This window comes from Rhagoletis zephyria, unplaced genomic scaffold (genome assembly GCF_001687245.7).
Source record: "Rhagoletis zephyria isolate East Lansing unplaced genomic scaffold, Rhagoletis_zephyria_1.1 Rzeph_scaffold_00312, whole genome shotgun sequence".
Lineage (NCBI taxonomy): Eukaryota > Metazoa > Arthropoda > Insecta > Diptera > Tephritidae > Rhagoletis > Rhagoletis zephyria.
This window is the reverse complement of record NW_016157396.1, coordinates 62,216-87,935: the sequence shown is the minus strand read 5'-3', so window position 1 is coordinate 87,935 and position 25,720 is coordinate 62,216. Positions and strand designations below refer to the sequence as shown.

At 32.1% G+C, this 25,720-nt stretch overlaps 1 protein-coding gene across 2 annotated transcripts in view; it reads left to right on the top strand.

The window, feature by feature from the left end:
• The window catches only part of Cdep (Chondrocyte-derived ezrin-like domain containing protein), a 306,470-nt gene that overhangs the window by 225,224 nt on the left and 55,526 nt on the right, over positions 1-25,720 (top strand). The window contains exon 10 of one of the 2 annotated variants that reach the window (XM_017610410.1): positions 19,775-20,034. The exons of the other annotated variant lie outside the window; for it this stretch is intronic. Coding sequence (XP_017465899.1) covers positions 19,775-20,034 — 260 coding nt within the window. The remainder of the gene's footprint in view (positions 1-19,774; positions 20,035-25,720) is intronic. 2 annotated transcript variants of the gene reach the window in all.

Below are 25,720 nucleotides of genomic sequence, written 5' to 3'. Positions count from 1 at the left end.
TCTTACAGGTTTCGTACAGATTTCTGGACGAAATGTCTGGAGAATTTTATTTATTTCCTTATCCGAATCGTCGGCAATTAAGTCAGAGTTTCCCACGTCGTGTCGGTTAGACTTCCTGTCAACCTCTCCATACGCTTCTATGACCGATATCGGCCAAAATCATACAGATTTCTGATTTTTTTGCCGACGAGTCTGACGGATATCTAACAGATTTCTGGAAATTTTGCTAGCTGGGTTGTTGTTACCACTTCCACAAACATATTTATGTATGCAGATTAAAAAAAATTTTAAAACTTTGTGACACAATTGCTTCTATACAACTTAAAATCTCAAAATCGTACAGTGAATATGAAATTTTCTCAACTTAAATTGGAAATTTCCGAATTTGTTGTTAACTGAATTTGAAATGAAAGTTTCTGAATTTAAAATAGAAATTCTGAATTTAAATTGTAACATTCTAAATTTAAATTGTGATTTGATTAATTTACTCTGGAAATTCTGAATTGGAATGGCAACTTTCTGAATTTGAAGTGAAAATTCTGAATTGGGATTGTAATTTTTTTAATTTGAAATGGAAATTCTGAATTTGAAATGGACTTTCTGAACTTGAATTGTGACTATCTGAATGAAAGGTGTAGAATACGAAATCGCGGTTCAGACCGCCATACTCTTACCGATTATGGAGGAGAAGCAAACAACTTTCATCCTTTGAGAAATCGTGAAAATTATTGCTAAACACGTTGGTGTAACAAAATTAAAGTTTTAGCCGGAGAAACGCACAATTTCCTAGTCTTCCTTCCAAGACATTTGCATTAAAATTTGTGCCCCTTTTTTACACCAACGGGTTTCTTTAATTATTTAAGCTTCGCTCAGCTCGGCACCGCTTTCGCCTCCGCATTCTGTGTGCAACGCTTATAATTTTAACCATGATACAAAAATAGAATATATGTATGTAGTTTCAATAAAAGAGTTTTGACGGAAAATTAATTAATTTGGAGTTTCATAAATTACACATACACTTCTTCAGAGCAATTTAGTTTTTGCTCTCATATTTTTATACCCGAGTGGACTTGTCCACAAGGGTATTATAACTTTGTTCGCATAACGGTTGTTTGTAACAGCCTAAAGGAATCGAGATAGCTATAGACAAATGTATACATAAATGATCAGAATCAGAAAAGAGAAGCCGATTGAGCCATGTCTGTCTGTCCGTCCGTCCGTCCGTCCATCTGGATGGTATTGAAAATGGGCAAAATCGGGCAGTAACCACGCCTACCTCCCATATAGCGGCAATTTTCAGAAATACGAAAACTGCGATATTTTAGTAACTACTGAAAATTATTCACTCAAAATTGATATTTACGAAAAATAAGAATATTATAAATTTTTATAAAATGGGCGCATCCACGCCCACTTGTGGTTACATGTGTATATCTTGGTAACCCCTGCACCAATTTCTTCCAAACTTGACACAGTTGTTAGCCTTGCTACAGCATACCAAATGGCTGAAAATTTTTAAAATCGGACAATAACCACGCCCACATCCCATATAACTACGGTGACCATAAATATGGATTCAAAATGAAGGACAATTTTTCAAAAATATGCCTACATATATTTACGTAGTATAAAAATATCAAAAGAGTATTTATGATTCTAAATTCTTAATACATTTTAAACTTTAAAANTATAATTTGAGCAGATTGCGCTCCATAGCATCTAGATTTCTAATCCGATTTTCATTATCTTTGGCTCAAAGTTTACTGTAATGTATCGTCTTTATCGATTTTTTTAAATAATGAAAAAAATAATCAAATGAAACTGCGCATTTGATTGAAAATCTCAATTTTTTCGCCTGTAGCACTAATAATTTTCATTGAAGTCGCCACAAGTTATATATTTTGGTAAGAGGCACATGAATACACTTCGAGCTGTAAGTCGTTTACGGTAATTTGGAGATCTTTTCATGAGATATTGAAGAAAAGATACGCAAAGTACCCAAAAACACTTTTTTGAAAAAATCCATCCATTGTCCGATAATTTTAAAATAACGAATAAAATGCGGGACAAATGCAGGACACTTGGAAAAAATCATTACATTTTTAGGGTTTTCAGGTTTGAAAAACTACGCAGGACCGACCTTTGAAAAACAGTACGGTCCTGCAAAAAACAGAACGGATGGTCACCGTACATATAACGGAAATTTGGAGAAATACGAAATCTTCGATAACTCAGTAAATATTAAAGCTAATTTATTCAAAATTGATACTTGCAACAATTCTTTACCAAGAAATACGTTTATGATAAAATTTTTGGAAAATGGGCTTGGCACCGCCCACTTATGATCACATATACATATGTATGTATCTCGGTAACCGTTCTACCAATTTGTACCAAACTCGGCTTGGTTATTGTGCTTACCACATAAAAGCAAAACGTTACTTATTAATTATTGAAATCGGACTAAAATTGGGGTCACTTTTCATATAACGGTAAATTTCAGAAATGCTTGAAACTTCGAAATTTAAGTACGCTAATTTACTCAAAATTGATACACCCCGGCTTACCATGTAGCGGTAGCTTTCGGAAACGTGAAAATCATATATTTAATACTTGCGCCGGGTATTTAATGTTCGACTCCGCCCGAACTGAGACTTTCTTACTTGTTTCTTTTAGTGCGGTGTAGAAATAAAAGAGACTGGTATTTATATTTTGACGTTTTGGAATGCATCCTATGTTTGCATTTTATCTAATAGTTTTTTAACAAATTATCGAATACAGGAAAAGAATTAAGTAATTATTTCTTTGAAATATAGATACTTATGTAGTTCCAAATGTATGTTCATTAGCGTGCTTTTTCGCGGAAAACCTAAAAAAAGTCTGTGAAAATTTTAGCCCTTAATTTTAATATTAAGTGCTGGACCAAGGCTTACAAAGACTTAAAATACATGTAAACTTAGATTTTTTCTTCGAAATTTTACAGCTACAAAAGTGTCCATTGCGGCGTAACCCTCAATCCCACCAGCAAGGTAGTGCGGGTAACTAAACCAAATTTGTTCATTACATAACAATAGCTACAGAAAAAATGTAAATGGCAAACTTATAGGAAATTCAATTTCTTGAGGCATTGGGCTTTGAAGTTGATCAACAATTTCGCTCAAGAACACGGTGTTACAACATAAAACAAATGCAGAAACTTTTTAAGGACGTAGTATAGGTCGCAGAGCTGGCCGAGTAATCCACGAGACTGTTTTTAAAACTTTTTTAACATCCTTAAATTCTCAAATTATTTTAAAAAATTTTTTGCTCGGTTATTTTTTATAAATTTTTAAGTTTTTGTATGGCTTTAGAAACAAGAATATTTAGTGTCTAGCCTAAACCAAACTTTGAATGGGTGAACCACCCTAATGTTCATGTGCATACACACACCGATATGTACATGTGAACATATAAATAATTGCATTATTTTTCGCGCCAATTAGTGTAACGAATTAGCCAAATTTCCCTCAAAACAGCTCGCTGTTTGAGGGTTCGGCTCAATCCGCCAACAAAAGCGCGGCCATTCCAGTTTTCTCTTTATCAAGCACGGACGTCTTTCAGCCACCACCCCTTCATCTCACACCAAAGGTAATATTGTACAATATTCTCCTAAACCAAACGCTTTGAATAAAAACCTAGCACGTAATTGTTAATTTAAATCTCCATCTGTGTCTTTTTTCTTGCATTCTTTTCATTAAAACATTGATGCCCTGCTGGAGTTGCGAGCCACATAAGCATCAGTGTTTCCACTTTTTAAAGAACTAATAAGTTTTGTTTTTCTAATAAATCTGAAATTTACACAAATTTGTATTACCTTTTCCACTTCTACAGCTTTTTTGCCAAAATATTCAAAGAAATTGGTAACGACTACATCGGAGAGATTGTTTAATTTTGGGTAAAACTTGGTTCCCATTAATAAAATCAATAAAAAAGTATGAAGTTATGACGTTTTTTATAAAGAGACATAGTAAAATTGTTCTTTATTGCAGCTAGACGAACTATTGAAACCTCGAAAGTGAATCCAATCCAACTGATTCAAATTTTCTGTGAAATATTATCGATCTGATTTTGCAAAAATTATAACTTCCGAAATTGTCTATTCATTACACTATGCGACAGTCAAAATCGTGATGGGATGAAACCAACGGGAAATGTTATATCGGTCAAAAACAAGTTATACGTGGCCCGGCGTTTCGCTGGGTCACGTCTAGGAATCGAGATATATCGATTTGAAGTTAGTAACTATCATATAGGGGAAATTGTCACCTTTGGTGGTCTTTTTTTTGACATAACTCGAGAACCACTAGTCCGATTTTGCTCAAACAAATTTAAAAAAATTAAAAATTACAATTCCTTTAATCTGTTCATATAACGTTTTTCTATATAATCAACAGTTTTGCCTGTAAAAATAAATGTATGAAGAAAAAAAATATTTTTTGCCTAAAATATTAAATTTTTTTATTTTTTAAATTCATAAAAAATCGAAACCGGAAAAAAGGCAAGTCGTATTACTTTCATGCAAAGTCACATAACCTTTAATGAGATACCTTCACTTAATTGTGTATAAAAGCGAAACGCGTCCATCGATTTTCATGATCTATGTCTCATTTTGCTTAAAGGTTATGTGACTTTGCGTGAAAGTAATACGACTTGCCTTTTTTTCCGTTTTGGATTTTTATGAATTTAAAAAATAAAAAAATTTAATATTTTAGGCAAAAAATATTTTTTTTCTTCATACATTTATTTTTACCGGTAAAACTGCTGAAGTCTAGAAAAAAGAAGTCTGATGAGGCGATGTGGTGATCTCCGAAATAGTGCTATAACTTCTACCGCTTAGACTTTGTTGTTTTTTCAATTTTTTCTAATAAACAATCGTGGTACAAAGCTCAATAAAAAATAAAAATGAAACAATTTTCTTTTGAATTTTTCCCAATAAAAATGTTTAAAAAGTGGTGTGTATTTCAGATTTATTCCAAATGTTTTACACATATTTACAAAACTTATTATTTCTTTAAATAGATAGTACAAATGTTATTATTTCCAAAGTTATATAAAAACTTAAAATTGGGTAAAAAATAACTGAGCTAAAAATGGTTTAGTGCGGGAAGACATGTAAAAATGGGTTCTTAAGGATAAGTTGAAAATTTCAGTTTGATAGAAAACCAGTCCCTGCGGAATGGTAGCGTGCACTGCTATCCACTAAACGACAGCAGCTGTTTAACATTAGTATTGAGGGCTCAGATTTTCAGGGATTTTTTTAGGTATTTTCCACAAAATTTCGAGGTGGTAGCGAAAAGAAAATAGTCGCGAAAATAGCACGCTAATGTACATATGTACAGACATGTGTATACATGCACACATATGCACTGATCCTGAGTTGTCTAAAAACTTTCAAAATTCAACAAGTAGGATCAGTACTAATATCTTTATTTACTATGTACATATATGGCATGAATTTTTCCCTTGAAAAGACTAATTATTTCAGTTTATACCCGAACGGAGATAAGTTGCATCCTAGCCGCAAAAGGCCGCCACTATCCCCTTCACTGAAATACACAAGGCCGTAGCTAGCAAAAAAAAACAAAATCCACCTTTTGACTGATTACACCATGCGACAGTAAATTTTACACACACATAAAATGAATACATTCGCGAAACTGTGGGTAAATTATAATAAAACTGCGTACTGACGTCAGGATTCTTTTCAATGGACAAAATCAGGGACCGCAAATCCCTTGAAATTTCAACTCAAAAAATCACGCTGAAAGAGAAATGCTACGTACATTAGGAGTAAACACAAATATTTCTTGTTACTCGGAATACCTTCAGCGGCACTGATTTTTATTTTTTAATCTTTACTTATAAGAATCAAGTTTAATCATTACATTTTCAGTTTTATTTTTTCCTCGGAAAATAATCGTTACGTTGTAAGTTTTATTTTTTTCCTCAAAAAATAATCGTTTCGTTGTAAGTTTTATTTTTTGCTCGGAAAATAATCGTTATTTCTTGAGTTTTATTTTTTGCTCAGAAAATTAAACTTAATTTTGCATATGCGTATGCGCATGCGTGAATAGACAGGGGGTGGCTGCATTGAATATTAAGCGCCACTGTGGAGTGCGTAATGAAAATACAGAGAGCAAGATACTAGGGCAGAAACAAAGAGAAGGGCAACGACAAAACCACAGACACTCACAAACTATATTGAAGGGTCAAGCCAATGATAAAGATGAAGAACAGGACAAAGTTAAACATAAATAAAAATACAAGGTTAAAGATAATGACGAAGATGAAGATGAAGATGAAGATGAAGATGAAGATGAGGATGGAGATGGAGATGGAGATGGAGATGAAGATGAAGATGAAGATGAAGATGAAGATGAAGATGAAGATGAAGATGAAGATGAAGATGAAGATGAAGATGAAGATGAAGATAAGGACGAAGATGAGGATGAAGGTGATCTACATCGTTTTCAATACAGATACCAGGGCAGAAACAAAGAGAACCACAGTGCAAAAAAGCGCATACGCATACGCAAAAATTAAGTTTTATTTTCTGAGCAAAAAATAAAACTCAAGAAATAACAATTATTTTCCGAGCAAAAAATAAAACTTGAAACGTAACGATTATTTTAAGGGTAAAAAATAAAACTTAAAACGTAACCATTATTTTCCGAGCAAAAAATAAAACTTAAAACGTAACCATTATTTTCCGAGCAAAAAATAAAACTCAGTTAATAACAATTAAAAAGAGATTTTTATAATAAAACTTATAACCGTTACGGTCCTGGTTTCTGCCGTTGTATCTTACTCTCTGTATTTTCATTACCCACTCCACAGTGGCGTTAAAAGTTCAATGCAGCCGCCCCTATCTATTCACGCATACGCATACGCATACATACGCAAAAATTAAGTTTTATTTTCTGAGCAAAAAATAAAACTCAAGAAATAACGATTATTTTCCGAGCAAAAAATAAAACTTAAAACGTAACGATTATTTTCCGAGCAAAAAATAAAACTTAAAACGTAACGATTATTTTCCGAGCAAAAAATAAAACTTAAAACGTAACCATTATTTTACGACCAAAAAATAAAACTTAAAACGTAATGATTATTTTCCGAGCAAAAAATTAAACTTAAAACGTAACGATTATTTTCCGAGCAAAAAATAAAACTTAAAACGTAACCATTATTTTACGACCAAAAAATAAAACTTAAAACGTAATGATTATTTTCCGAGCAAAAAATTAAACTTAAAACGTAACGATTATTTTCCGAGCAAAAAATAAAACTCAAAAAATAATCGTTATGTTTTTAGCAAAAAATAAAACCCAGTTAATAACGATTAAAAAGTGATTTTTATAATAAAAGTTATAACCGTTACGGTCCCTGGACAAAATATGTTATTATATATTTAGTTTTGCTTTATAATTTTTGGGAATATTTGTTCACATGAAATTCGCGATAAGGCCGATTATTTAAAAAATTCAGTGCAATGTAGGTTAACAATAAGGGTATCATTTAAAAGAAAAAATTCTGTAGAAATATAACAGAATAATCTTTTTGGTGCATAAGGACGAATGGGTATGGAAAATGATCTTTACAAATTTTGTCCTTAAATATCCTTGAAACTATGCAATATTAATTTTTTTTTTTTTTTTTTGAAAAATGAAATGATTGATGATTTGATTTGAAATGATTGATTCCTGCAAACGTTATTAACGTTATTATTAAAAAGATAAAATTTATTAAAAGAGCATTTTCAATACCTATTCGTCGTTGTAAACCAAAAAACTTTATTGTTTTTAAATTCTACAAAATTTTCTACTCATTTGGTACCCATATTTTTATTCTACATTGCACTGGTTGTTTTAAATAATTTTTTGAGTTAATCATATCTTTAAAATTTCAAAGTCCTTTGAAAAAAAATCCTGACGTCAGAGTTAAAAACTGAAACGCAGTTTTACTATATTTGGCCATAGTTTCGTGAGTATATTTGCAAATCTAAAAAACAAGTAACCTTTGTATTATTTAGCTTTACTTTCACTGTTGTAAACTATATCAAGCTGGTTGCTTTCGGATATAATTCACTGAGGTATACTTGAAGCCTCAAAAAAAAATTTGGATCAATTTGCTGCATAACTTTTGAATTATAGGTGTTTAAATAAAAAAATAATAATAAAAACAAGTGAATTTATTATGTAATTTTTAAAAGGGGCATAAATAATTATGTTATAACTTTTGAAGCACCCCATATTCTAATTTATTGGGCACTTAGCATTTATGTATAGACATCATATGTAGTAGGTAAGAAAATTGTGCATTAAAAAATAACGAAATGGCAAGTGGCTCAAAGTCTGTAACTCCACATTTCACAATTTTCAAAATTTTCGGTTATCGCCTATAGTTTTTGAAGCATTTAATTTTAAGAAATTTTTAAGTATGTATTGTATTCTACAAATAATTAAGAATAATTTGATACCTTAGCAAGAGGTGTGCTTTCAGAATAAACCAACTTTTAAAGATAATATCTTCTGCGATCTTGAGCGTAAGTTTTATTCCAAAAAGATCTTAATTGAAGGCACATTTGGAAAATATGTGAAAACGATCTAAATCTTTCTATAACTACTAGTCCTTATAAAATTACATAAACCTGTACAATGCTACAAAAAATTTTGTTTAGAAGTGTGTAAAACCCCTGATTTACTTACTTTTAATGATGCCTCTTCTTGTAGTCAGAATATTTCGAGCGTGGTATCAAAGAAACTTTTTTTCGACGAGGATCTGATAGTTGCTCATACTTAACTGGAGCCTTCTAAATTCAATGGCGTTCCCAGTTTTTCCCGATTGGCTCCACTTTTCGATATAGCTGTACTTGAAACTTTGCTTAAATTGTAACTATTATATAAAAAAAACAGGTGGCAATATATGGTGACATTTGTTTAGTTTTTTTCCAAAATTGTCGTACATATTCAAAACCAGGCTCATTTGAAAGGGTTAGCCCCCTTCTTCAAATACGGTACTTTGTTAAAAAAAAACAGTTTGAATACGCATTTGCAATAACTTCAAAATAAGACCATCTTCTCTAACAAAAAAGTTGCAGAACAAACGTTGTTAGTGAATGGATACATATTCTGCCGAAATCCACAATAAAATTAAGATTTTTAACTTTAGTCCTAAAATTACCACGCCCGTTATCCAGGATTTACACATATGTATATATTTACGAGTTTTATATCTTCATAAAACTTCACTTACCTTCATACATTTCCATTTGCCTGTTATAAAAATACCCTTCACAAATTTTACTTTACCTGTTCCAAGGAAAAAAACATACTGCCAATAAGTCTGGTAGCAACTACAACGAATGTCATTAAATGGAGATACATACCTTCTATTTTTGTATCATAGTTTTAACTAATAAATCCAATGCATTTTCATACACTTTTCAATTATCAAATTTTTTCTTATTAATACACTGAAGTATAATTGATATATTCTAGTATATTTGAATTATGTTATTGTAAAACCGAAAAAATGTCCTTTAAATCGGACTTTATTATATATCCATGATATAAATTTGTATGTTTTTAAATGTAATTAGAACTGTGCCAAATGTTATGATTTGTTGTTGTCAATATTTAGTAATTAAGAAATCTGAGAATGTCATTGTTTCTAGTTTACAAGTAATGTTAACTTATTAAATTTCGGTGCGTGTTAAAGAAATAATATAAATAGTTTAACTAGAAGATAAGTAAATTTAATGAACGCAAAAGTTCTAAAAGACGCTATGAAGATAGAAAATTACAGTTATGCATTTAAGCGTATTAAGCAAAACCGAGCACATTAGACACTTTACAATACATATACTCCTCACATATATTTACAATGGTCCAGTCGGATGCGTGAAGAAATTCATATTTGTCAAATTGTTGCCTACTGTTTACAACGCCTGCAATTAATGGACGTTAAGATCGAAATGTATTTGTGGAAATCTATAAAGTAATCAGTTGAAAAACGAATGTCGCTTGTCGTGTAAATGTAGATTTAAATATTGCTTGGACTTCTTAGAATGAAAGAACGACTTTTCATAAATTACGTACGTATCGACTGGATTGAACAAAACGACAAGCATACACTTCATTGACATTGTCATCAAATATTAAATTTAACGAAAAAACACTTTAAAATTAAAACGAATGTTTCAAACTTAATAAGAATTCAATTAATGATTACATAAATAAATAAAGAAATTCAATAATCAATTTTTTACTTGATTTAATACATAAATTGAACCCAAATATTCAGTATATTTTAACATTTTTTATGATCCAATGGTCGGAACTTTCCGAAAAATTATCGACAACGGTTCACGTGATCCAAAGATATCCGGTAACATATGTACAGTCAGTCAATAAAGTTTAGGTACAGCGAATTTTTTACAATACGGGCAACTATTTTTAAATATTTTATTTTCGATAATTTTTTATAAAAATATGGTCAATTCTACGACAAAAAACCCAATAATCAGGGTTCCGAACCTTGTGCAAAATTAAAGAAAATTCTGCTAAATTTCATTCAAATATTGCACTTTTAATTTTTAATATTTTTATTGAGCTTTGTACCACGATTGTTTATTAGGAAAAATTTAAAAAGCAACAAAGTCTAAGCGGTAGAAGTTATAGCACTATTTCGGAGATCACCACATCTCCTCATCAGACTTCTTTTTTCTAGACTTCAGCACAATTCAATTTTTCCTAATAAACAATCGTGGTACAAAGCTCAATAAAAATATTAAAAATAAAAAATGTTAACAAGCCACAATAACATTGACAAATACATAGTTTAGGAAGAGCCTGCCTGAAACTATACAAAAAAGCAAATAAGCAAATGGATGTATAGAATTGACAACAACAACCACGCTGTCGAGTTTAAATAGCGGCAAATCAGCTGCACTTGATAGTAGTTGGTTGAATAAGGAAAATGAATTAGCAACAAGAGTTTACGGGATGTACATAGCTCAGTGGTTAACGCTTCTGACTTTGAACATCGAATTCGCAGTTCGTTCCCTGCTGAAGTCTTGAAAAAAGAAGTCTGATGAGGAGATGTGGTGATCTCCGAAATAGTGCTATAACTTCTACCGCTTAGACTTTGTTGCTTTTTCAATTTTTCCTAATAAACAATCGTGGTACAAAGCTCAATAAAAATATTAAAAATAAAAAATGTTAACAAGCCACAATAACATTGACAAATATTGCACTTTTTATTTACGCTCTCTAGAAAGAAGTTGGGTATGCAGTTTTCTAGCCCATTCAATTTTAGTATAACAAAGTGCAAGTTTGTGGTGGCTAGGACTTACCATTGATTTTTAGGAATTTTTTTTTGTTGAAGGTGTCGCTCATTTTCTCCATATAAAATAATGTTTGATAATTTTTTTATATGGAAAAAATGTGCGACACCTTCAACAAAAAAATTTCCCAAAAATCAATCGTAAGTCCTAGCTTCCTCATACTTTTATTATACTAAAATTGAATGGACTAAGAAACTGCATACTCAAATTTTTTCTAGAGAGCGTAAATAAAAAGTGCAATATTTGAATGAAATTTTGCAGAATTTTCTTTAATTTTGCACAAGGTTTGGAACTTTTCTTTTTGGGTTTTTTTTTTGTAGAATTAACCATATTTTTTTAAAAAATTTGCGAAAAATAAAATATTTAAAAAATAGTTGCCCGTATTGTAAAAAATTCGCTTTACCTAAACTTTATTGACTGACTGTACATAAAAATATTCCGGCTAATTGTTAACCTCCTGCTTTTTTAAGTTAGGGATGAAGCGATACCATGCAGGAATTGATACCGCATCTAAAGTATCGATACCTACTTGTATCGATACTTTCGGGTATGAAGGTATTCTGTATAATCGGAGTTAAGTTTTAATTTTATAAGTAAATAATAATTTAATCATTATATGGGAATCCTAGACTACGAATAATAGAATCTAATAATGTAGGAACTGAAATAAAAACTCAGTTTTCAATCGCGGTAATGTAAAAAAATAATAATAAAAAATTAAATAAATATTACAGGACTTAAAAAAAATGATGAAAGATTCTTTTGATTAGGGTAAGCATTCTTTATATTTTTAGGTTAGCTGAACACGAATCTAAAGTCCGCTTTGATCCATCACGTAAGAATTTTTTTCTAACCTCAAAAAACATTGCGAACTTTGTGTCACAAAACTTTATGATAAATATTGATAGATTTACTTTTATCTTGGTGTCCAGGGTTCCTTGAGGTCACTGGTTCCGAATATAAAGTCCGATTTTCAAATTAAAAAATGGCAGATCCAATATGGCAGCCAAAGGTACCAAGTCTTATAAGAATTCAATTTTTTTCAAAGTACGCACTTGTTTTATTCATCCATATGGTTTTCAGAGTTTTCCGTACAGAATTTCGCAATACGGAATATTAAAATACAATTTTAAATACAGAATATTGAACCATACTAATTTTGTACCCAACCCAGTTTAATTCATATGGTTTTGGTTAAGCATGAATCAATTTTTTAATAAAAATCGCCGTGTACTCATTTCTGCTCCCCACTGTAGAATTTCTTAAATATTAGATTATGGGCCAGATTTTCAGTGTAAGTTTAAACTAAGATTACGCAAAATGCGTTTATCTTGAACAGTTGGTCGACATGTGATTGGCTAATGTTATTTTAAACCAGCCAGCTCGAGCGTTTAAACTACGTTTAGGGCTGTGTGCGAGTACGTCTAAATTGCTACCTAAATAGAAAAAAATCCTAAATCACGGGAAAGTATTGGTAATGCAGTGAATATGAACAATCTAGATTTTTTTTTCGAGCATACTTTTCAACCTAAATTGAACTGTGATATATAAAAGGGGGAGCGATTTAGCGAACAATGATTTTTAGTTTAAGTAATTTTTACCTTTTCTAGCACAAAAAGAAAATATTAAGAAAAATGTCAGTATACATATCTTCGATTTCGGTAAAAGTAAAGAATAGGGCCCGAACGCTAGAGAACAAAAAAAAGAGGGCGTGGATCGCCCCTTATTTTTGATTTTGATGGTATGAATTTTGTTTTGCTACAAATTAAAAGGGGCGGGCCAAGTGGATGGTAATAGTAAAATTTTCAATATTTTCAAAAGCTTGTTTTTNCGTGGATCGCCCCTTATTTTTGATTTTGATGGTATGAATTTTGTTTTGCTACAAATTAAAAGGGGCGGGGCAAGTGGATGGTAATAGTAAAATTTTCAATATTTTCAAAAGCTTGTTTTTCAAAAATTATTGAACCGATTTTCAAAACGTGGATAAGTATGGTTGGAAAAGTAATTGAAATACTTTTCATTAAGTACCTATGTATATCTATATAAGCAATACATGCATATTTCGAGAAAAACGAGATTATGTCCTTTTTCAAATCAAAATATATGTTTTTGGTTTTTAAATACGCAAATAGTTATAAGATATGTATATCAAAACAAAACGATATTTACAAAAAGAGTGAAAATTTGNGTAATGCAGTGAATATGAACAATCTAGATTTTTTTTTTCGAGCATACTTTTCAACCTAAATTGAACTGTGATATATAAAAGGGGGAGCGATTAAGCGAACAATGATTTTTAGTTTAAGTAATTTTTACCTTTTCTAGCACAAAAAGAANATAATGCAGTGAATATGAACAATCTAGATTTTTTTTTCGAGCATACTTTTCAACCTAAATTGAACTGTGATATATAAAAGGGGGAGCGATTTAGCGAACAATGATTTTTAGTTTAAGTAATTTTTACCTTTTCTAGCACAAAAAGAAAATATTAAGAAAAATGTCAGTATACATATCTTCGATTTCGGTAAAAGTAAAGAATAGGGCCCGAACGCTAGAGAACAAAAAAAAGAGGGCGTGGATCGCCCCTTATTTTTGATTTTGATGGTATGAATTTTGTTTTGCTACAAATTAAAAGGGGCGGGCCAAGTGGATGGTAATAGTAAAATTTTCAATATTTTCAAAAGCTTGTTTTTCAAAAATTATTGAACCGATTTTCAAAACGTGGATAAGTATGGTTGGAAAAGTAATTGAAATACTTTTCATTAAGTACCTATGTATATCTATATAAGCAATACATGCATATTTCGAGAAAAACGAAATTATGTCCTTTTTCAAATCAAAATATATGTTTTTGGTTTTTAAATACGCAAATAGTTATAAGATATGTATATCAAAACAAAACGATATTTACAAAAAGAGTGAAAATTTGGAAAAAATACGTATTTTTTTAAGCAAAACATAAATTTTTATTAAAAAAAATTTCTATAATTTCGTTTGTTTAGTTTTCTCGAAATATGTGTACATTATATACATATATAGATCAGGATTGTTGCGAATATTCACACTCGCATTCGAAACCCCGGAGCTTCCGCAGTAATTTTTACATATAATCAATGCGGAGCTTTTGCGAATGCGAATGTTGTGCAAGTGCACCGATAAAACGGATATCTGGCAAACAAAATGACAAATTGTAAGCAATATTTTTTTCCTGTGGTCGTGTTACCCGGGCGCCGCACATGGGAATATTTGTGTAACAAAACTGGTCAAATGTCATATTTATAAACTTTGATAAAAGTGTCTCTGAGCATATTATTTCTTAAGTTATATAACCGAGCTATCAATGGGCAGTTATACATGTTCCCACTTCTACTTGACCTTTGACGTACGTAAAAGAGAACACTGTCCATTTAATAATCCTTTTTTTCTATGCTTTAAATATCTGATTTGGTTTCTTCCTTCATTATGATTATTTTGGATCAATCTTAAAAAAGCTACTAGACATAAAAGAAGAAAGTGTGCCCTGTAATTTTAAACCAAATTTTCGTGATTTGCTTTTGATGTTACATATATTCGTTTTAACCATTTCAAATGAGTGAGGCTCTTTGGGGAATTTATTTGTAGCACAAATTTCAAATATGTAGTACAATAATTTTGTTTACTTGCCGGGCAATGTTTTTTTCGTAGGGATATACATTGGATCCTTGGCTAAAAAANCTTAACCATTTCAAATGAGTGAGGCTCTTTGGGGAATTTATTTGTAGCACAAATTTCAAATATGTAGTACAATAATTTTGTTTACTTGTCGGGCAATGTTTTTTTCGTAGGGATATACATTGGATCCTTGGCTAAAAAATTATGTGGTAAAACTCTCCCCCTACGTCTTCCTTCTTTGCTATTTAAAGCAAAGAGTAAGCTCCTTCAATAGGGTTTTCCAACAGAAATGATCAACGTTTGGCTATGAAGAGAATCGATGCTCAAATAACTAAAAAGCTATAGGTCTGATCTTTAATTAGATAAGAGTTACATAACTATCTGAGACCCCCATCATCCGTGATTCCAATAATTGAAATGCTTATAAAATATAACAATATTCTGATCCGATTCGGCTGGCAGCCACGACTTTGGAAACAGAATTTTGATCAACATTTTTATTCCTGGAAAATAATAATTTATTTTCCATATCCACCTACATATTAGCTCGCTATAAGCACACATTTTTCAAGTAGTCGCAGAAGAAAGTATTTAAAATGAATTACAAAAACTACAATAAAAAAAAACGCTGATGACGTTACAGGCATGTTGTCTCTCGCCAACATTTTTTTCTACCAAAATCTCTTAAGAAAAGTTACCAAATTTTCACTACCAAAATCTTCACTTCTTCACTGAGAAAAAAATATACTTAATAAAACTGGTATATTTCACAACAAATGTGTATATACTTACATACCGTTTCTTTGACTTAATAAATTCAATATTTTTATAATTTGTCAATTTTTGATTATTTATCAAGAACTCCCAGTTCTAGCACAGAAGTTTAAATCTATTTTCTTGATAAATTATCAAGATTAAAAATGCTATTGACAATTATAATAATTTTTTTTATTAGAAAATATTTTTATTACAATTAATTGTTGCATGTGCTGTTATTCTCATTTTCGTTGTTGGTGTTTCCGACAGGATAGGAGTATGATGTAATGTGGAGCGATTTTCCATCATCCCTTATCAAATTTGGTTTGGAGACAAACCGGTTTCGACGTTGTGCCAATTTCAGTGTCATTTTACGTTCGGAATGTGCCGTTATTTGCGACTCACGGAATAATGGCACCGGCACACAAAAAAAAGTTATGGGTGCTTTTAACCCACGATGTAGAGAGACAGAGGAGGCGCAATCAGCAGTACCGCTACTTTGTTCTTGGCGAATTTGATAGAATCAGTTGTTCGTGTGACGTCATTTTAGCAAACTGTTTGTATGTATGCAGAGATGTTTATAGGTGCAATCCCGTATTCCTCGAACTCGGACTAGTAAAACTGTCAAAAAATAAAAATTCGCTCAGCGAGAGAGTAACATTGAAAAGTACGGGATCGCTTTCTAGTAAAAAATGGTAATATCTGTCAACTTCAACATAACCTCCAAATTTTGGTTGTAAATTGTTGCTTATTTTGTATGTAAACACACTCAGCTCACACATGTAAATAACCAAAAATACTTTCAAATTTGTTAGAATCCACTTAAACAAGTAATTAAATACTTTTCAACATGAATTAGCAGAGTCCACTTTTCTTTTGTTTACAATTTGGTTGCCAAACACACTACAGCTGATCGTTTGACACATTTACCAGAATTTACCAGCAAAAAATTCTCGGACTAAAACTGATAACTTCTGTATTTACTCTCCTTTTTGTCCTCTCAATAGTCAGAGAACCGAGTACGGGATCGGTTTGACAGTTAACACTCTTTCTCTCCTCCAGCTCCAATTACTCTTTCCTATTCGTTGCTATCTTGACGTCATCACCCGCAGGAATGCGCAATCTTGTATTCTATCAGTCTTGCTTTTAACCGTCTGTTTGATTCGTACAAAATTTCGAGTAAATTGCGAAAATTGCAAATTTTTTCTGCTATTTTTTCGCTTTTTCATAATTTAGTGTGGGTGTCAAACGGACCTCAGATTTGAATTCAGTGAGTCGAAATACATGTCGGTAGGTGGGTCTAGTAAAAAGCACGCGACATTTTTTTTTTGTGCCGGAATAATCAAAACGATTTATGGTCCTTACCGAAAATTGCCAAATGGCCGCTATTAAAATGTGAGATGGTAGAATTCCAAATTTATCGCAAAAATTCGAAAGTTGTTTTAGAAGTGCAGCCCTTGGTGCTGCCACTGTAATTGAAATATTTCCAGTATTCGAATATGAGATGACTCTAATTTTATCGAAGTAATTTTGTAGAAGTGTTTGTAATTACGCACATGCAGAACATAATTCATTTCTTTCTAGTAATGCAAATCGATCTTTAGTTGCAAAAGTTACCAAAATGAAATAAAAGTTACCAAACCGTTTAAAAGTTACCACTTTTGGTAGAAAGTTACCGATTGTGGCAACCATGGTTACAGGTTCCCCAAATTCTGAAATTCCTAAATAAAATAAACATTAAGGGCTGTTTTATAATGTAAGCAGTAAAGTTGCCTTTACTAACAGGGCAGATAAATTATTCCTCGTGTTTTCGTTTTCTTATCTTACCGGTTTGTTATTCCGTAGAGTGAAACTTCACTACATTTCCGAGAGTGAAACTTCACTACATTCGTCATAAAATTTCAAAGGTTGGCAATGCAACGTAAGCAAATATAGAGCAAGAGCAACTGTTGGCATCCGCGGATGTCTAAAATTCCACTTTCGCAACATCCCTAATATAGCTATACTTATCAATTGAAAGGTATTCCATTTCCCTTTCCAACCATATCCACGTTTTGAAAATCGGTTCAATAACACGGTGTTACAAAATATAAAAAAAAATTGCACGAACTTTTTAAGTAACGAAACTGTTTTCAAAATTTTTCTAACATCCTCAATTTCTCAACTTATTCTTAAAAACCCGTTCTCGCATAACATTCGGCACCAAACAATTGTTAGCTCGGTTGTTTTTTAACCAATATTAAGTTTGTATATGGCTTTAGAAAGAAGAATATTTGTACTAGCTAAGAAATAAGAAGTTTTGTGTGCACATTGTAAATAGGTGGAAAATTTTTGGAATAAATCTGAAATTTAGACCAATTTTTATTATTTTTTCCACTTCTACAACACTTTTTGCCAAAATTTCAAAAGAAAACAGTCTCTTTTAGTCATTACCTCTGAGAGAATGTTTAATTCCGAGTAAAACTAGGTACCATTCATTAAAAACAATAAAAAAATTATGAAGTTATGACATCTTTTATAGAGACAAATTCAAATTTTTCCATACGAACTACTGAACCCTCAAATCCAATTCAACTGCTTTAATTTTTCTGTATAATTACATGGAAGTAATTTTGGAGAAAATTCATATCTTCCAAAATTGTCTTGAATTTTATAAATGGTATCAAGTTTTGCTCGGAATTAAACATTCTTTTCGAAGTAACGACTAAATCAGACTATTTCCTTGTAAAATTTTGGCATAAAATGTTGTAGAAAAAATAATAAAAATTGGTTTAAATTTCAGATTTATTCCAAAAATTTTCTACATATTTACAATGTGCTCACAAAACTTATTATAACTTTAAATAGTAAAAATATTTTTCTTTCCAAAGCCATATAAAAACTTAAAATTGGCTAAAAAATAGCCGGCCTCAAAATTTTTTAATGCGGGAAGTCATGTAAAAATGTTTTTCTTTAAGAATAAGTCGAGAAGTTGAGGGTTTTACAAAAGTTTTAAACGCAGTTTCGTGAATTACTCGACCAGACCTACAACCTGTACTATGTTACTTAAAAAGTTCATGATCAGTGTAATGCCGTGTTATTGTACTTCACACAAAAAAGTAAGATGTTGGAAATGTTTGTAATGCCCACTTATGACCTCCTTCATTAGTCTAACTGAACATTTTATGTAAACATTTTGAAATGGGGGTAAAACTACCCCTGCTTACTATGTAATGGCAGTTTTCAGAAAGGTGAATAAACTATATTTAACACGTTCGTTGGGTATTTACTTGTTCAGTTTATTATTATTTATTTGAAAAACATTTGCGGTATTCACAGGGGCCATTAATTTTAAAACATTTAAATTTGTCTGGTGGTCACTATGAATCACTCAAAAATACTTTTAATTTTTATAAAATTTTACACTATGGCAGTGTAACTAGTTATGATACCTTGTGAATCAGCCAATGTGAATATTAAAAAAAAAACATCCTCCACTCAGTTTTGTTCGTGAGTGTACTGTATGTGTGCGCATTAGGGTGGTCCTAAAATGTAGGAAGCAAATTTGTACATCATATTTCCTAAGCCTCAACGCCTCATCGATGCTACTATAGTCGAAGATATCACACATAAATTTTGATCCCGATTGGAGGCGGTAGAGGCGTGGCGCACAGGGAGCAAAGCTCAGAAGCATCTATGGAGACTCAAAAAATTAAAATTAATTTTTTTTACGTCTAATACCCAAAATCGATGCTACCATAGTCGAAGATATCACATATAAATTTTGGCCCGGATAGAAGTCGGTTAAGGTGTGTCGCACAGGGGAACCAAAATTTATATGTGATACCTGTGACTGTGGTATTACCGATTGAGGGGGTGAGACCTAAAAAATCCTTCATTTGATTTTTTTAAGGACTACTCTAATGTACATATGTACACACATACATATATCTAGCTCAAAATGTTTTGCTTTAATGAATGTTCGCTTTGAAAAATTCGTAGAATACCACGGCATCAATGGTAACATGTCTTTGGATAGACGGGGAGAAGTCGCTATTCCACAAAATCGTTATGATCTTACCCTAGGATCCGATAAGTCCTCGTCATTATCACGATCTGAAGCCGGTACATACGATGTAATACAGGCAGAGGTACAGCACGCCAAACGCCAAGAACTGCCTACTGGAATAGCTATGGCGAACAATAATAATGGCCCGCATGCTGGCAGTTCGATGGGTGCTGAAAACGACACAAAGAAGCGGGTAAGAAGTGAATATTTAGTATTTGTGTAAGGGTCGTTTCCAAACGAAGTGATATTCTTTTGTTCCCCCTTTTTAAAACATTTTATGGTGGTAAAACGAAAAATCAAAAACAGCGTTATACGAACCAAATTATCAACCAACAAAAAATCAGTTTTTTTTTTTATTATTTTAAGCCGTTTTGTTTTCTTTAGCGAACGGTAGTCAACTTAGTTAAAACAAAGAAACAATGAAAAAATGCGTGTTTTTGAATGACTACCATAACTTTTATTGTTTTATTATATTCTATTAAAATATTGTCCCTCCGAATTTTCAACGATGTCCCTTTTTTATTTTTGCCATGATTTGCCTAAGTGCATTGCAGTTAAGAAGCGCAAGAAGTTATTGATCGAATGACATAAGAAACTTAATAAAAGCAATTATTTGTGTTTTTAAGTGAATTTCTCATTGCAGCATGGAAAATGTGGCTTAATATTTCCGGAATTTCACCCAGTTTTTTTATGCAAAAACCGCTAAAAATAAAATAATTAATTACCAATGTCTGTTTATTGCTTTACGAGTTTCTGTGGTTACCTTGTTTTTATATTTTCGTGAAATAAGACACCTAAAACAAAACAACAAATGTGAAATATTTCCAGAATGTCACTTTTAGGTGAAAAAGTAGTTTTATTTAAACAGCTTATTTCTCCAATGGTGTTTAAATGACATTTATGGGAAATTGTTGCCGAAGAAAGATTAAACGAAAGGCCTGCCTCCCAAGAAAACCCCCACGTTGATGTCATGAGGAAGGTGGAAAAAACTTCAACATTAGTTTATCTGATAAATGAGTTTCAAAGTGATATGAAATGTTTAAAAATAATGCATTTATTGTTAAAAATCAGTACAATGCTTATCCTATTGGTTAGTATTCTTTTTCCTAATACTGTCTATACTTATTTATTCCTTTAGCTTACTTTTAAAAAAGTTGCATTTTGGAAAATATTTTACAATAACTATTTCTGGTATAAATTTATCAANACTTTTTCCTAATACTGTCTATACTTATTTATTCCTTTAGCTTACTTTTAAAAAAGTGGCATTTTGGAAAATATTTTACAATAACTATTTCTGGTATAAATTTATCAATCTTAAAAAAAGTATAAAAAATACCTGCCATGTACACTTTGTTTGGAGATGACCCATAAGTATAAAAGCTCTCGGAAAGCTTATCGCGGTCAGCGTGTATTTCTGAAGAACTATTTAATTCTGTAGCAAATTATATTAACTTACTCATAACCACTGTTGCGAGATTTCTTTAATTTTATAGCATGAATGAACCCAATTAAAAGTTAACTCAGTAATTTTGGAATCGGGTAATTAATTGTTCGGTTAATCAAGTACTCAATTAACCAACGTGTTGATTAATGAAATTGGCTACTACTTCTACTGAAGAACGATGCGTATAGAAGTTACAAAAATCCTCCGTAGGCTTTTAATCCGATTATTATCAATTTTAATTTTGGTAAATCACATTTTTAAATTAAGTATCTGGTTAATTGAGTATGAAGATATTAGTTAATAGAAGTTTATAATAATCAATTAATCGCAAAGCCTAGTATTACCCCAGATAACCAGGGGTAAAAATAACTTTTCTATAATGTCATTTATTGTTGTAAACGGAAAAAAATATAAAAACGTAACCAGATAACCTGATCATATAGTATTTAAATATATACAGTGACGGACAAAAGTATTGGCACAGTGGATTTTTCTCAGTTTTTATTTATATCTATTTTCGATAATTTTTTATAAAAATTTGGTTCATATTCCACCAATAAACATAAAAATCGAATCTCCAAACTTTGTGCAAAACTCAGGAGAATTCAATAAATTTGCATACCAATTTACAACTTTTTATTCAGGTTTATTAGAAAAACTCAAAGAATGCAGTTTTATGGCCCATTCAATTTTAGTATAAGGAATTCCAATTTTGAGGTTGCTAGAAAATCGCGTTGATTTTTGGCTATTTATTTAGTACAAGGTGTTGCTCATTTTCTCCATACAAAAAATAATTGTCGAACATACTTTGTATGGAAGAACCTGCGTGAAAAAATTGCCAAAAAGCGACGCGATTTTCTAGCAACTTCAAACTTGCACTTCCTTATACTAGAATTGAAACTGCATTCATAGAATTTTTCTATAAAATCTGAACAACAATTTGCAAATTGGTATGCACATTTATTGAATTTTCCTGAGTTTTGCACAAAGTTTGGGGATTCGATTTTTATATTTTTTGGTGGAGTATGAACCATATTATTAATAAAAATTATCGCAAATAAATAAGAGTAAAAAACTTTGCATATATTGCGAAAAATTTACTGTGCCAATACTTTTGTTCGTCACTGTATGTATGAGGCATTCTACGTTAACTCAAGCTCCAAAATTGGAATCGGTTATATTCTTGAATTTTCGGTAAAAATGCTTACTTTTAAATGATGATTGACGTCTTTTTGAAATACAATATGTCGAATGCAATACGGTGGTAGACAAAAATTTAAAAATTATTCGATTCACTTTAAATTTCACTCAGGGGGTTTTTGGAGTCGCTCATTGCGAATACGATCATGAAATTTTAAAATTCAAAATACCGGATCAAATATGGCGAATTAATTAAATTTTTCCGCCATATCGAACTTCAAAAATTCGTGGTTAGATTCATAATCAGCGACCCCAAAAACCTCCGAGTAACAAGTCTCGAGCGAATTCACAAAATTATTATAAAATATTCAGAAAGTAAAAATTTTTACCGAATTTTCAAGGAGGTAACCGTTTTTTATTTTCAAACATATCGAGCCCTAACCGCCAAAAGGGCGTAAGCGACAACCTGTTCGATTTTCTGTTTTTGACGGAAATCGATTACCTACCACCATACGCACCAGCTGTCAAAATTTCAAAGTCCTACGAAGTACCGTTACAAAGTTATAGCGAAAGCAATTTTGGCTTAATTGCTTAATTGTACTCGGTTAAGCCTTTTTCTCCGTGAACAATTTTTCATTGCAGACGGGAATTGTTACATTTTTGTGTGAAAGTTTTGAAGTGCCTCTATATGTTTTTTTAACCGACTTCCAAAAAAACGAGGAGGTTATCAGTTCGTCGGAATATGTATATATATATATTTTTTTTTTATCATCGATTTCGATAATTCTTTTTGCATCGGAAAGGTAGTGTCCCAGAGGTGATCCCATACTAATCTGGTTTAGATCCGATCATTGGATCACGAAATATATATATATATTTTTCTAAGTCGGTTTTTTTTGGTAAAAATTACTTGTTTTTTATATATACAAGGAGAACGCATCGAAAGCCTAACCCCCGTAGAGTGGAACTTCAATCCGAACTAAAACTCCTTGTCTTGCTCTGTACGTATGTATGTATGTTTCTTAGGGGCAAATATTGCAAAAAATTTTTGATCAACTTCTCAATGACTTATAGACTTGAAACTTCACAGTTAGCTCAGAACCCGATGACAATGCAATACGAAAGAGGAGTTAATCCGATAGGTGGCGCAGGAGTCGAGATATTTGAAAATCCCTTATTTATAGTCCGATTTCGTCCATATTTAGAACGCATATTAACTAACTGCACTAAAAATTTTGCCGATAGGTGGCGCACGAGTCTGGTAAACCAGTAGTTATTGTCCGATTTCGTTCATATTTAGAAAGCTTTCTTTAAAAATTATTGCTTTTTTTTCGTTTCTTATGTTAGGTTAGGTTGATATGGCAGTCGGTCCAATGACTAACTCACTTAGGCCTTGGAGGTCCATTGTGATACCACTGTAAAATACGGGAACGTCAGTGATTATTCTGCACAGAACCGTTTTGAAGCTCTTATGTTTTATTCCTACGCCGGATAGTTCCGTGAGAGAGCTGAAAAAAGTGCCTACTTAGAAAGCCCGCTCTGCTCTTAGCTAAAGCTGGGCAGCTACAGAAGAAGTGCTCAACTGTTTCTTTCTCATCTCTGCAACTTCTGCAATATTCATGGGAGAATATTCCTAATCTCGAAGCATGTTCACCAAATAGCCAATGACCGGTTACACAAGCCATGACCGTCGAAATTTCCTCCCTTGAGAGACTGAGCAGCTCTTCGGTCTGACCCCTGCCATGCTCGAGGCTGAAGCCGAAGTCGTAGCTAACCCTGTCAGTTTTTGGAGGACCGTACTCCTTATTGATTCTTTTTTTTTTGGAAATTTCTCTCATAATCTTTGGTCCCACGAATAGCGGATACAGGAGGTCCGCTTGCACTGAGGTTCGTGTGCAAAGATAGAGCTAGATAAAACCGGTGGTCGCCAGGTATCTGGAGCACTCAGTTCGAGACTGGGCTAGTTATTAATCTGGGTCCCCAGTCAGGCTAAACATCAGCACAGGTCGTCTAACACCTTTTTCCAACCCAGAGCCCGTTTCAATAGGTTTGGCCCTTCGTTACCTCCATAGGCCACGATCAAAAACCATTTCCATATATTGAGGAGCGTGAGCAAATGACACTGATATCTGATTTTCGCTGGACACCGTTCTGACATCTAATCGGTTCAGTCGGCGATTTTCGCGTTCTTAAAATGACTCCAATAAGACAAAAAAAGGTTTTTGGTTTTCTTTTGGCTTAACCGCCGCAATTGCGTGCTGTAGCCTTTTTTTGTGACGGTAAAAAGGGCGTAAGCAACAAAATCACCTGTTTCATTAATGATGGACGAATAAAACTGCCAGTATAATATACCTAACATCAATCTTAACTTTTTCATTAATCTCCACGTTAGTATCTACAGTAATTGCAGTGTAAATAAGAAAAAACGCCTACTGAAAAATTTTCTTTTTGACTCTTTTGCCTTTTTGGCGGTTAGGGCTCGATATATCCTCTAAATTGGATAAGTTGGGTTCCAATAAGAACGCTCTATGACTGCCAGCCATTTTTATTTTTATCTTGCCTCACTATGAAAGTGTGCTTTAAAAAATATGTAAAAGGTTAAGAAAATCGGTTCATTCGAGAGCCAATAAATTATGTAATAAATAACGTTCAGATTTGTTTTTTAATATTTATCAGATACTTAAAATAGCGAGCATAGCAAAAAAGAAAACAAAAATTTTCCATTTATGCTGTTCATTGAAAAAACTAAAGAACAACATCAAAACTTAAACTTAGTATGTACTATTTTATACATGTGACAAACGGGAGCGCTTAATGCATATTTTCATTAACTCATGCATTATCCTCTTTCAAATGTGCATAAGCAGTCAAACAAATGTTCGAAAATTTCGTGGATTTGTTCGAGCTCTTATTGACTTTGCCGATTTTATGCTGGCAACGCTGTCGACATTTGGCTACCATTTGCCATTAGCGGGGTTTACATAATCGACATGTGTGAGAACATGGTGTGACAGCTTTCGATAGGATTCAGTGGTGATCGTCGATTCGAATCCTACAGAAAGAAGTCTGATGAGGAAATGTGGTGATATCCGAAATAGCTATCACTTCTACCATTTTTTCAAATTATTGTTGCTTTTCCATAATACAAATTTTCATTTAAAACGGCCTCGAGCTCAATATAAATTGTTGAATATAATTGTTATAAAGGCCAAAAATATAACAAAAACAAATAACTTAAGGACGAGCACACCTAAAAGTTAAACATTCTAAAAATAGAATTATTAGCAAAAAA